General features: G+C 41.7%; 1 protein-coding gene across 1 annotated transcript in view; it reads right to left on the reverse strand.

Moving 5' to 3' along the window:
* Positions 1–1,850: 1,850 nt before the first annotated feature.
* Positions 1,851–12,251, reverse strand: part of LOC141410811 (WD repeat-containing protein 70-like) — a 155,511-nt gene continuing 145,110 nt past the window's right edge. Inside the window, 4 exon segments of the mRNA XM_074041129.1 lie at positions 1,851–2,306; positions 2,308–2,356; positions 2,359–2,553; positions 2,556–4,041. Coding sequence (XP_073897230.1) covers positions 2,135–2,306; positions 2,308–2,356; positions 2,359–2,553; positions 2,556–4,041 — 1,902 coding nt within the window. The 3' untranslated portion in view covers positions 1,851–2,134.

Below are 12,251 nucleotides of genomic sequence, written 5' to 3' on the forward strand. Positions count from 1 at the left end.
GTCATAAGCCTCACGTGTGAGTGTACAAATAAATGACACAAGAGGAGCGATGGTGTTCATCAGCGGTGTCTGAGGGCAAGAACTTCAAGTCTCACACCAGTGTCTGACTAAAAGTTACCCATATTTTCCTGAAATTCTTTAGGGCACACTAAACATTTTCCATACTGAGTGCTACAGGGGAAATCGACTCTGCCACTATTTGAAGGTGAATAAATGATTCCTTTAAAATACATCTTTACAAATCAGAAGCATTTACAAATTTGGAAAAAAGTGGAAATGGGGGCACTGCCTCTTTAAATTGGTAAGCCTGAAGAGAAAGCCTCAGGTATTTGGAGGATGGGTTTCACCTGTTTGCAGTTAGGGGCCAACTGCAGAGCTGAAGTAGCACTTATGCTTTCTCATTGGTCCATATCAAAGAAGAAGGCAGTACTTTGTGTATAAAACAAGGGGCCACTGAAAAGGTTTGTTAGGCTGCTTTTGAGAGTGAGTGTAGCCTGTGATTCAGTGTGGGTGAAAGGAGGCCAAAGTTTTCTAGGCATTCCATGTATTAAAAACTTGGGATAACGGAGTGGGAAGATGGGAGAGTGGAAAGAACCAACCTCTTGGGAGTGTTCTAGGGGAACTTTGGTTAGCTTAGTTCAGTATTCCAGAAGCAAAAGAAAAACCAAAAATGAGGTGGGGGCACTGAGGAGAAAAATGAAGACTGGAGTTGTGCCTCAAGTAGAAGAGTGCTTGCCTACTAAGGTCAAGGCCCAGTTGAAGCCCCAGTACAAAAATGGGGTGTGTGTGTGTGTAAAGAGGATCTAAGCAACCTCACTAAGGAATCTGAAAGGGAACCAATCACCGTGTGTAGACAGAAAATACCTGATACAAGGCAACATCCAGAAATCTCTACCTGGCATGACTTCCTAGAAAGAAAATTCCCTAGTTACTATGGTTCTGAAAGGGTTGGGGGCTTATAAAAGCTAACTGCTCCACTTCAAAGTATTCTAGGCATATTTTCCCCCGAGTTTGTTTGACCTATAACATAGACTTGAGCAAAACCCACTCTTCTAACTTTTTCAAAAGAAACCAGCTTAGGGGTTCTATGTTGAAAGCAAGCTCTGCAATCTCTTTTCTAACACTTTCTTTCCTCAAACCTTCAGTTGAAATCCTGTAAAGTTTTTTTAAAAACAACCAGCTGTCTGCAGGGTATGGTAGGGTACACCTATAAACCCAGCTATGTAGGATTGAGAGGCATGAGTGGGGTCTAAGCCACCTGGAGCAAAAATCTGGAGACACTATTTTAAGACATTCTAAAATAAGGCCTTGTGGTTGTGGGTCAAGTGGCAGAGCACCTGCCTAGCAAACGGGAGGCCCTGAGTTCAAATGTGAGCATTGCCCTCAACCAAAAACTGTCTTGAGGAATGGGAGGCAAAGGTTGAAAGCTAGCTGCTTGGGCAGAAGAAATGGCTCATGTCACTTGATGCTTGCCTAGCAGGCACTACTTCCCAAGTATAAACACCAGCACCAACAAAAGCTTAGGTACTCTTCTCCATCCCTTCAGAGACTAAAGACTAGAACTGCTTAAATGAACACCACAGGCTCTTAAAATGACTTTTATTAGCATATGATAGTTTCATGACAGATACATTGTCAGATTTACATGTGTTTAAAGTCTTAGTAATCCCCCTCCATCATTCTCTTCCCTCCTTCCCCTACTTTGAACAATTTAAACAGGTTCCATTGTCTTACTTCCCTGTATGGATAAGACACACCCACCATATACCCCCTCATTTCCCCTTTCCTTGTGCCCTCCCCTCCCCCACTGGTACCCACTCTGGGAAAGATTGATTTCCCCTCTGCCCTTCATTTAATTATTACCATTGGCTTCTGAACCAGACCTTCTTGAGGGCAGGCTGTTCTGTCATAGCAAAGAACATTCTAATTTGAGCCTCAAGAATCATGTAGCCACTTCATCTACATCTTATAAAACCCACCCTAATAGACTGCACCTGGAGGTGAAGATGGGTTGATCCTTACCACACTCACCTGAAAGCACTTTTAATTTCATGAAAATGTATCTTATTTCACAGGCAAAACACCAAAACATTGCTCCCCTCCTCCTACATGAAAATAGCTCTCAATTGAATCCTCAGATTTTACGTTTTTTCCTTTCTGGCCCATTCTTTGCTTCCTCCTCCTCAGACTCAACTTGGGCAAACAGAGTTTTGGGCTGAGTCTTGGAATATGCTGGAGAAATCCAATATGGGTTGTCTTGAGCTGCTTTGGCATGACGCAAAATAGCTTCCCGGGGATTACTGTCATGTCTTGTCCAAAGCGATGTTCTTCACAGCGCAGGATAACAGAGTGCCCTGTGGATTCCAACTCGACCACCATGACCTGGGCCTGCTACAGGAGGCTCAGGCTTGTGTGACTTCAGGGGGTCCAGTCTGTCCTTCTCCAGCTGTTTCCTTGTACTCTGTTGTTGGGGCTCACGGAACATAGGCAAGGCACAAGGAGTGATGATGTGGTCTTGGGTTAGAACCCCAGGTTGTCTCGCTTTTTGTTGGGCTTTATTGCACACAGCATGGCTCCCTTCTGACTCTTGTTGGGGTTGTAATAGACTTTTGCCAACCCATTTCCAGTTCCAACCATGATCTGGTTGAGCTTTGGATGCCACAGGCAGCGGATAACACTGGCATCCATAACTTCTATTTCATACACCTTCTGGAAATTCCTGCAGTCAAAGAAAACGAGTTTGCCCCTGCCACATCTCCTTTGAACAGAGGTGCCGGTGATTATGAGGTTATCATCTGGGCTGTAACAGCAATCTGTCATCGGGAACACGCTGGCAAGACCGGAGGCTGAAAAAAGTGGCTTATTAAACTGTCGGATGTCCCATAACTTCAATGTATCATCACCTCCACGAGAGGCAAGGACCTTACCATGGTAGGAAAAAGCCACACAGGATGTGTCTGTGCCTGGTTCGTGAGCCTGTCTGTAGCAGAACTTAGGAGCAAGAGGCAAGTTTCGAACCCAGATCTGTATGCTTCCATTCTGGCAGGCAGCTGCTATGAGGTTCCCATCTCTGCTATATGTGCAAGCAGTGGGAATGGCTTTCTTACCCTGAGGCTACCGAAGCTTAAACACACTTCTCTGCTTTTTGGGGTTTTCAACTTCCCATATCCTCACAGTCGCATCATTTAAGCAAGTCAGAAATTCTCCCCTGATTTTGGGATGCCATGAGCCAGTATGAAGCGCTGCTGTGTGACCCTTGGTGTTGGCCATGTCCACGATATACTGGTCCCCCTTGATACATTCCATGACTTGAAAACCATCTCTATCAATCACCTTGGCCTGCGAGCTTCCAGATACAACAAGAATCAAGTCTCCAGTGTCATTGTATTGGACTGACTTGATCTGATGGCATTCACACGGCTGAAGGGATCGAAAGGCCTTCAAAGAAGCATCCATCCCGGCGAAATCCCAAAACTTAACAACACAGTCAGAGCCTCCTGTCACCAAACGGGCCCCGGAGGGATCCAGACCCAAAGCACAAACAGTTTTAGTGCCATGCTTCAGGGTTATTTCATGCGAGTCGGGAATCTTTTGGGCAGGACTTTCTTCTTCATCGTTGTCGTTGTCCTCTCCCTCTTCATAAAGGGGTGGAGGTAAAGGACAGATGATCTCCTCCGCAAGATCAACGGGTTCTCCTACCATTTCAGGAGGTAAAGGCGGACCAACGAGTTCTTCCTCGTTAGAATCTGAACTGTCCTCACTTCCGCTACTGCTTGTATCCCTGATGACACAGAGCAATGTCCGACTTCGCAGGGTCGCGAGCGCTCCATGACCAGCACAGCACAGTCCGGAGGCCCAACTGACAGACGCTCTCCACACGCGCTCTGCAACAGCACTGGAAGCGTCGCCTCCAGCGAGCAAACGACTCTCAGCGTCGCCAACAGCAAGAGCGGCGCCTTCCGCCCACCCCACCGATCTCAGGCGTTGGGAGATGGCGCCGCCCTGGCGGTCTGGCGGGGAAGTGCCCTGAGGCCGGCACTCCTGCCTCCCAATTTAACTTAATGCAATCAGGGACAGTTTAACTGAAGCTTCTCTAAATCCTTGACTTTGAAGGCACTGTTGCAGAATCTCAAACTGAGTTACAGGACACTGAGGTAGTTTAGCAGGAAGGAACATTTTATTGTGCCAGCACAGACCCAGTGGACAGGTGTCCAAAGGCTGAGCCCCCAGAATAAAGAGGTCTCACCTTATATTATACCCTGTAAGCAGGTTATAGAAGCAATAAACAAAACTCAATCCACTTCTGAGTTTATGTGACTTCATTGGCTATTTCATTTTCCCAGTGCTATGTGACCTTCATGTTTTAATTCTTGATGTTTTATCTCTCTTCTTTGCCATCCCTTCCCCCTGCCTCATTGTCAGAATACAGCTGTCTGTTTCTTGTCTGGCCCTCCTCCCTGCTACATCATTCCCCACTTTGATGTTCGGATCCACCTAGGTTCAAAGAGCATCATCATGATTTAGAGGTTTGTATTTTCATAGCATCATTACATGTGTGGCTTGTTTTTTTTGTTTTTGTTTTTTATAGTGACCTCTATAATGGTCCTGAAAGACTGCAATACAGGGGAACCAGGCAGTGTATAATAAAGCATGTTTCCAGGATAAGGCCTATTGCCCCATTAGGGTTTTGAAACCGCCTAAGGCAGAGAACCATTCTCCAACAGGTCATTGGGAGTCCATCTTTCCCAAGTCTGGATGGGCACATGGGCAAACGTTTTCATTTTATCTGTGATTTTTTTTAAAAAAATATTTTATCATTAATCTGTAAGCAGCAGTTCAGGTTAAATTTTTCACAAACTCCTCCCTCAGAAGCAAGCAAATAGTTTAAAGCCAAGTAGTTCTGATGGATGGGATTGAGCATCTTAGTGCTTTGTTTTGCCAGCAAATTGAGAGTTCTTGCAGTTTCATTAGTTATAATTTTAAAAACAGCCTGCAGCCTGATGATGTGGTTGAGTGTATATACAGGGGTGTTACAGCCCCCAAGACCCATCTTTGGCTCAACTGGCAGGACCATAGTACTGCATGATTCACTCAGGAGGCCATTTATCATCTTTTTAATTGCCAATTTGTAAGGCATCCCATTTTGTCTATTTAATCTTTTTTTAAAACATATGGGGACTCCCAGTTTGTTTTTTTTACCTTTTCTGAGGGGTAGCAAAAAAAGGATGGTCTGATTGAGCCTAGCATGTAAAACCCAAACCACCTGCTAGGTAGCACTGTATAAGCTTGCTTCCCACAGATCCAATACAGCCCTCTCTGGGTGCCTTCCAATCTATGTTTGCAATAAGATTGTCCCAACCTTTCCTGAAATTAGAGAAGCTGGCCAGAGTGTGGGTCTGGGGTTTTGTATGGTTAGGAGCTCCCCATCATTGTGTCTCTTCGGCAGTGTAATTCCCAATGATGGAAGTCTTTAGGAGCTAGACACCTTTCCTGTGTTTTGGGAAAGCAGTCTCATTAAAAGGCTCCTGATGTCCAGCCCCTTGTTTCCCAAGGCCAATGGTCTCCTATGTTGGTCTTCCCACAAACATAGCATGAAGTGACATTCAGTGTCTGGGCTATGACTCAGCCAGTGAGAGGAACAAGTTTTTGGCCTTAGTAGAGATAGAAATTTCACTCCTTATCTTCAAACTATTTGTCTTTGAGTAGTCTCTTTTGAAGATTTGTCTCCCATCCAAGTACTAATCAGGCCTGACCCTGCTTAGCTTCTGAGACCAGACGAGATTGGGCATGTTTAGGGTGGTATGGCCATAGACTGAAGATCTTTCTTGATTGGTCATTTTCTTTCTTCATCATGAGGATTTGTTCTTTCCTGGATTTTGTTTGATTGATCTTGGTCCCACATCAGGCGGGAATAACCAGATCAGGTGGGAGTCAACACCAATTAGACCCTTCTGGCCAAATTTAAGCAACAAAGAGGCTTAGAAGGAATGGCTCTTAGGCAGTAGGCTTCTAGACAAAGACAATACAAAACAAAATCCAACAAAAGCCAATGTCTAAAAGCTAACCTGGTTGATACATAAGTCATTATTAGAATCATTTTTTATGGACTTGATTGTAAATACCCCAGAAGGATCAGAACTGTAATGACAAAAACTTAAACGAGCCATGGTTAAAATTTTGATGGACAATTTAGCAACTAATAGAACAGTATATATCAGTACTATTAACTTTTTGTTACTGTGTTTATCTAAATTTTTGTATTTTAGATGTCTTGATATACTTAAAAACATAAATATATTTAGTATAAGAACCAGAAATAGCATCACAGCTCTACAGAGGTTATATATACATATTAGTTTAGTTGTTCTTGAAGTAAAATCTTAGATCTTTCTCATCATTTGGGGGGCGAGAAAACGGTTTTAGTAAACCCAAATAGGCCAGTCGCAGATGCATAAATGGTACTGACTGTATTAGAAAAACCCAAGACAACAGTTGTTTAATATGAGGTCATCTAGAAAATTTTATATAAACTATTAGAAAATAAAAGGCATGGAAGAGGCAGAGATGGCTCAAACACCAGTACAGGGTTTGTTTATGCAGGAGCCTTGTGGAGGGTGACCCCAGCAAGAGAGCTAGAGCCCATTGCCATACACAGGCTTGAACTAGATATAGGGGGCTGATGGAAAAGCACCAGGAAGGTCATTAAGGGACATTGTTGCTGGGCAACCAAGAAAGATAATTTGTAGTTAGGTCATCGTCTTCCCAACTGTCCTTGGCATTCATCTGGGGAGATAAAGGTTAACAATTTTCTCTTTGTCAGTCTTTGGGGTTGAGTGAGAGTTTCTAGTAAGCCATCTGCAATGGGGTAGGGGGTCTAGTCTTAACATGGGTGTCCTCATTGTTAACCCCAACATAAACCAACTCTTTAATGAACATGACTCAGTTACCTTAGTGGTTAAAACCCTGACAAAAATCATCAGAGAACACAGGTAAATATTTATGGGGACTAAGTGTGGAGTTAGGAAACCTAATGGCCAAGAATCATGGCTCAGGTGTTAAGGGATCATATCCCAGACTGTTGACATTAACAAATGGCTCATGACATACAGCAGGATCCCATCAACTTGCAGTCAATGGAGGCCCCCTAAAATAACAGGCCCAACCTGGCCATCCCAGGGCAAAAATTCCCCTGTCTGACATGTGGAAGGAGTAGGACTAACATCTCTACTCTGTTGACCTCAATAAAAACTGGAGGTCTTGACTTTCAGTGTAGTGCTCCTTTTTGAGTTTTTATTTTCTATTCTATCATATTTGCACTTTGGCTTTTTAAAAAACTTTGCTTTACATAAGTAAATCTGTCTCAACAGTTATATCAGTGCAGCACTACCCCAGGTGTGCTCAGCTGCCTCTTGCCTCTCTGTGTTTTAATGAACTCTTGTTGTCTCAACAAACTTGTGGATTAACCTGTTGCACCAAAAATTCCTGAAAGTTATCTTGACAAAAACCATTTTAAAGACACTTTTTAAAAATGTTATCAAGAACAATACAATATTTTTAAGATAGTCTTGTTATGAGCTTATAGAATTAAGTTTGTTTAACATCAGTACATTAAATTTTGACAGTATAAAACCTTTAATGTAACTGGATTTTAGTCAGCTCAATCACTAACATAAGCACTTATAAAATCCATCCTTTTATGACAACTTATTTTGTATCCCCTGGGGGAGCTTGTCTTTATCTATATATTTTTTATACTTTTATTTTAAAAACCATATCTTTAATATCATATATATACACACATGTTACTTGTTGAAATTAACTCATAAAACCTTTTACTTAGAACCTTATATTTGTATGGAAAACAGAAAAAAAGTAACCTTAAAATTATTTTTTGTATAAAAACAATTTATAGAAAGCCCATTTGTTAATAGACCCATATATTATAAGAAAATTAAATCCCAGATTTTATTTATGACAGAATGTAACAGGCTAAGGTCATTTTTAACTACCCAAATTTTAAGATTTCTGTTGCAGACTATAGCCTCCTCCCCCTTTTTTTCCTCTCCTGGTCTAAGCCACAGTGTTAACCCCTGAATGCCTGCATCCTAGGGAGACCTGATTGAAATAAGTTTGAAAACCTGTTTTTATTTAAAGTAGTACAACAGAGTAATAATTTTTTACATTTACTTTATAATAACCATCCTCAAGATGTTTACATATTTAAATGTAAAAAGCTTAAGCAGTTTGTAACAGATCTTTAAACACCCTGGTTTTTGTTACCTTGGATATCACATTCACCTTATAATAGCAGTTGAAGAACCATTTTGAAGATGCATACATACATTCATACACACAATTAGAGTGCACTCTGAAAAAACAAATGTTTAAATTATACCCAGAGGGATATCCAGTGGAATGATGGATAATGTACCTGTTCTCTTGGGAATCTCTTCCCTTTGGAACTGAATTTTTTTGTTATGCTATCCCTTAACCTCAGTTGTGGCTATTTTCCAGGAAAAGCTCAGACCCCCTAACACTCAGAGATATCTTACACACTTTTGCCCTGCTACCTTAACCTGGGGGACCAGTTTTCACCCCAACTAAGGATATTAGGGGGTCTCTGGGAGGTGATCAGTCTCCCCTTCTGCTTCCTGAGGCAGACCTGAATTCAAACCTGGGTTCTTACTAGTCTGATGAGAGGTGCTCCCCTCCCCTCGCTGGTTCCTGCACCTCACCAGGTTTCATTGTGCATCTGAGGCCCTGACACCAATTTTCCAGGAGGATGAATCCCTCCTCCAGTCAAGCTGTCCATTGGCACCTGGTGAGATCTTCTGCTGGCCAGGGGGATGCACCCTGGCGACAAGGGAGGTGATAAATCACCATCTCCACAATCCCAGCAAATGAGCCCCCAAGAAATGTTGCAGGAATCTCAAACTGAGATACGGGACACTGAGGCAGTTTAGCAGGAAACAACATATTATTGTGCCAGCACAGACCCAGTGGACTCATGTCCAAAGGCTGAGCCCTGAGAATAAAGAGGTCTCACCTTATATTATACCCTGTAAGCAGGTTACAGAAGCAAAAAGCAAAGCTCAACCTGCTTGTGGCTGCATATGACTTCATTGGCTATTTCATTTTCCAAGTGCTATGTGACCTTCTTCATGTTTTAATTCTTTAAGTTTTATCTCTCTGCTTTGCCATCCTTCCTCCTCCCTCACTATCAGAACACAGCCTGTCTGTTTCTCTCCGTGCTATAGCACTTCTCCCACCAAGGTGACAATCTTCATGTAATACTGAAGAAAAGTCTTCATGCTTATGTTTTCATGTTATCCTCCTCTAGGATGACACACTCACAGTTGGGAGTATATGTCCCTAAGCTCTTCTGAGTATATATGTGAGGAAGAAACTTGGAGTGTCTACTACATGACTCACGAGCACTCAGAAGGAAACCAAAAAAACCTGAGGGAAACAACTGCTCTGAAAGAGCTGTACAGCAGCTGCCATTAGTCAAGATTCCCAATGGTTTAGCTCTTCTTGCTTATATAGAAAGGGTTCCAAAACTTTATTCACATACCTTTTTATACTTTCAATTTATATTGAACTCCTTATTGTTGGTATGAATTTACATTTGGACTCCTTATTGATGGTATGAGTTTTCTTTTTGGTGGGGGGGGATTGGATGATCCAGATATTCGAATTCAAGCCCTTGTGCTGGCACACTATGGCTTTAACCATCTTTACTTCTAGTTAGTATTCAGATAGGGTCATGCTTTTTCCTTAGGGCAGTATGAACCACAATCCTCCTGGTCTTCCTCCTAGCTGGAATGGCATGTGCACACCACACCAGCTTTTCTGTTGAGATGGGGTCTCCAGACTTTTTGTGCTGGCTGGCCTAGAGACTCAGTCCTACTGATCTCAGCCTCTGACATAGCTAGGATTCCTGAAAACACTGTTGTGACATGTGAATGGCATTTGAGTGGTTGGGCTCATAAGGAGGCTTTGTCTGGTTAGAGATGGGGTTATCTGGAGCAGTGTAAATAGGAAAATTTCTTGCTCTTACTGGAAAGAGACAACCTTTTCTGCCCCAAGGGAATGAAGTGGCATCTTAGTTGACAAGCTTGATAAGAGCATAGGTAATGAATATGTTCACTCTCCAGATTATGGTGACTTCACAAGCACTATGTTGCACATCAGTTTAAGCATCAGTCCCTGTGAATCAAACTTAAATCCTTTAAATCCCTCTCATACCTACCTACCTGCTTTAAGAGAAACTGAAAGAAAATAGTGACTAAGTGTGGCATGATGGTGTGTTTCTGTAATTACATCACTCAGCAGGAGAGACAATAGTGCTATGGCCAGTCTGGCTTACATAGTGAAGCCTTGTGTTTGAAAATGTGAGGGTTGCAAATCAGAAACGAAAAAGGGGGGCTGGCAGAGTGACTCAAGTGGTAAAGCACCTGCCTAGCAAGTGCAAGGCCCTGAGTTCAAACCCCAGTACTGCAAAAAAAAAAAAAGAAACAAACAAACAAGGGGAGATAACAAACTCCCAAGTCAGCTTAGGGACTACTCTGAGAACCTACATTCAAATAAATCAGAAAATTTAGAAAATATGGACAATTTTCTAGATACATATGACCATCCAAAACTGAACCAAGAAGATATTAATCATATAAACAGATCTATAACAATTTCAATGAAATTGAAGTAGTATCAGTCTCCCCAGAAAGAAAAGTCCAGGACCTGATGTATTCTCCCCTGAATTCCACCAGAACTTTAAGAAGAACTAATACCAACACTTAAACTTTTCCATGAAATAGAAAGGGAAGGAACACTGGATAACTCATTTTATAAGCCAGTGTTATGCTCATCACAAAATTGGACAAGGACACATCCAAAAAAGAACTATAGGCCAGATATGAAGCCACACAACTATAACCAACTTGTCTTTGACAAAGGTGCTAAAAATATATGATGGAGAAAAGACAGCTTCAAAAAAAAAAAAACTGCTGGGAAAACTGGTTAACAGTCTGCAAAAAACTGAAACTAGATCCATGTATATCACCCTATACCAATATGAACTTAAAATGGATCGAGGATCTTAATATCAGACACCAAACTCTAAAGTTGGTACAGGAAAGTGTAGGAAAAATTCTGGAATTAATAGGTATAGGCAAGAACTTTCTCAATGGAACCCCAGCAGCACGGCAACTAAGAGATAGCATAGATAAATGGGACTTCATAAAACTGAAAAGCTTCTGCTCAACAAAAGAAATGGTCTCTAAACTGAAGAGAACATCCACAGAGTGGGAGAAAATATTTGCCACCTACACATCAAATGACTGATAACCAGAACATATAGGGAACGTAAAAATCTAAATTCTTCAAAAATTAATGAACCAATAAAGAAATGGGCAAATGAACTAAACAGAACTTTCTCAAAAGAAGAAATTCAAATGGCCAAAAAACACATGAAAAAATGCTCACTTTCTCTAGCAATAAAGGAAATGCAAATTAACACCACACTAAGACTTCACCTCACCCCTGTTAGAATAGCCATCATTAGCAACACCACTAACAACAGGTGTTGGCAAGGATTTGGGGGGAAAAAGGAACACTCTTACACTGCTGGTGGGAATGTAAACTAGTACAACCACTCTAGAAAAAAATTTGGAGGCTACTTAAAAAGCTAAACATTGATCTACATTTGATCCAGCAATACCACTCTTGAGGATATACCCAAAAGACTCTGACACAGGTTACTCCAGAGACACCTGCACACCCATGTTTATTGCAGCACTATTCATAATAGCCAAGTTATGGAAACAGCCATGATGCCCCACTACTGACGAATGGATTAAGAAAGTGTGGTATTTATACACAATGGAATTTTATGCAGCCATGAAGAAGAATGAAATGTTATCATTTGCTGGTAAATGGATGGAATTGGAGAACATCATTCTGAGTGAGGTTAGCCTGGCCCAAAAGACCAAAAATTGTATGTTCTCCCTCATATGCAGACACTAGATCAAGGGCAAACACAACAAGGGGATTGGATTTTGATCACATGACAAAGAGCACACAAAGGAGGTATGAGGATAGGTAAGACACCTAAAAATCTAGATAGCATTTGTTGCCCTCAACGCAGAGAAAATAAAGCAGATACTTTAAAGCAACTGAGTTCAATAGGATAAGGGGACCAGGAACCAGAGAAAAGGTTAGTTCAAGAAGAATTAAATTAAAAGGTAACACAC

The sequence above is a fragment of the Castor canadensis genome, chromosome 9 (assembly GCF_047511655.1).
Source record: "Castor canadensis chromosome 9, mCasCan1.hap1v2, whole genome shotgun sequence".
In the NCBI taxonomy this organism is placed as follows: Eukaryota; Metazoa; Chordata; class Mammalia; order Rodentia; family Castoridae; genus Castor; species Castor canadensis.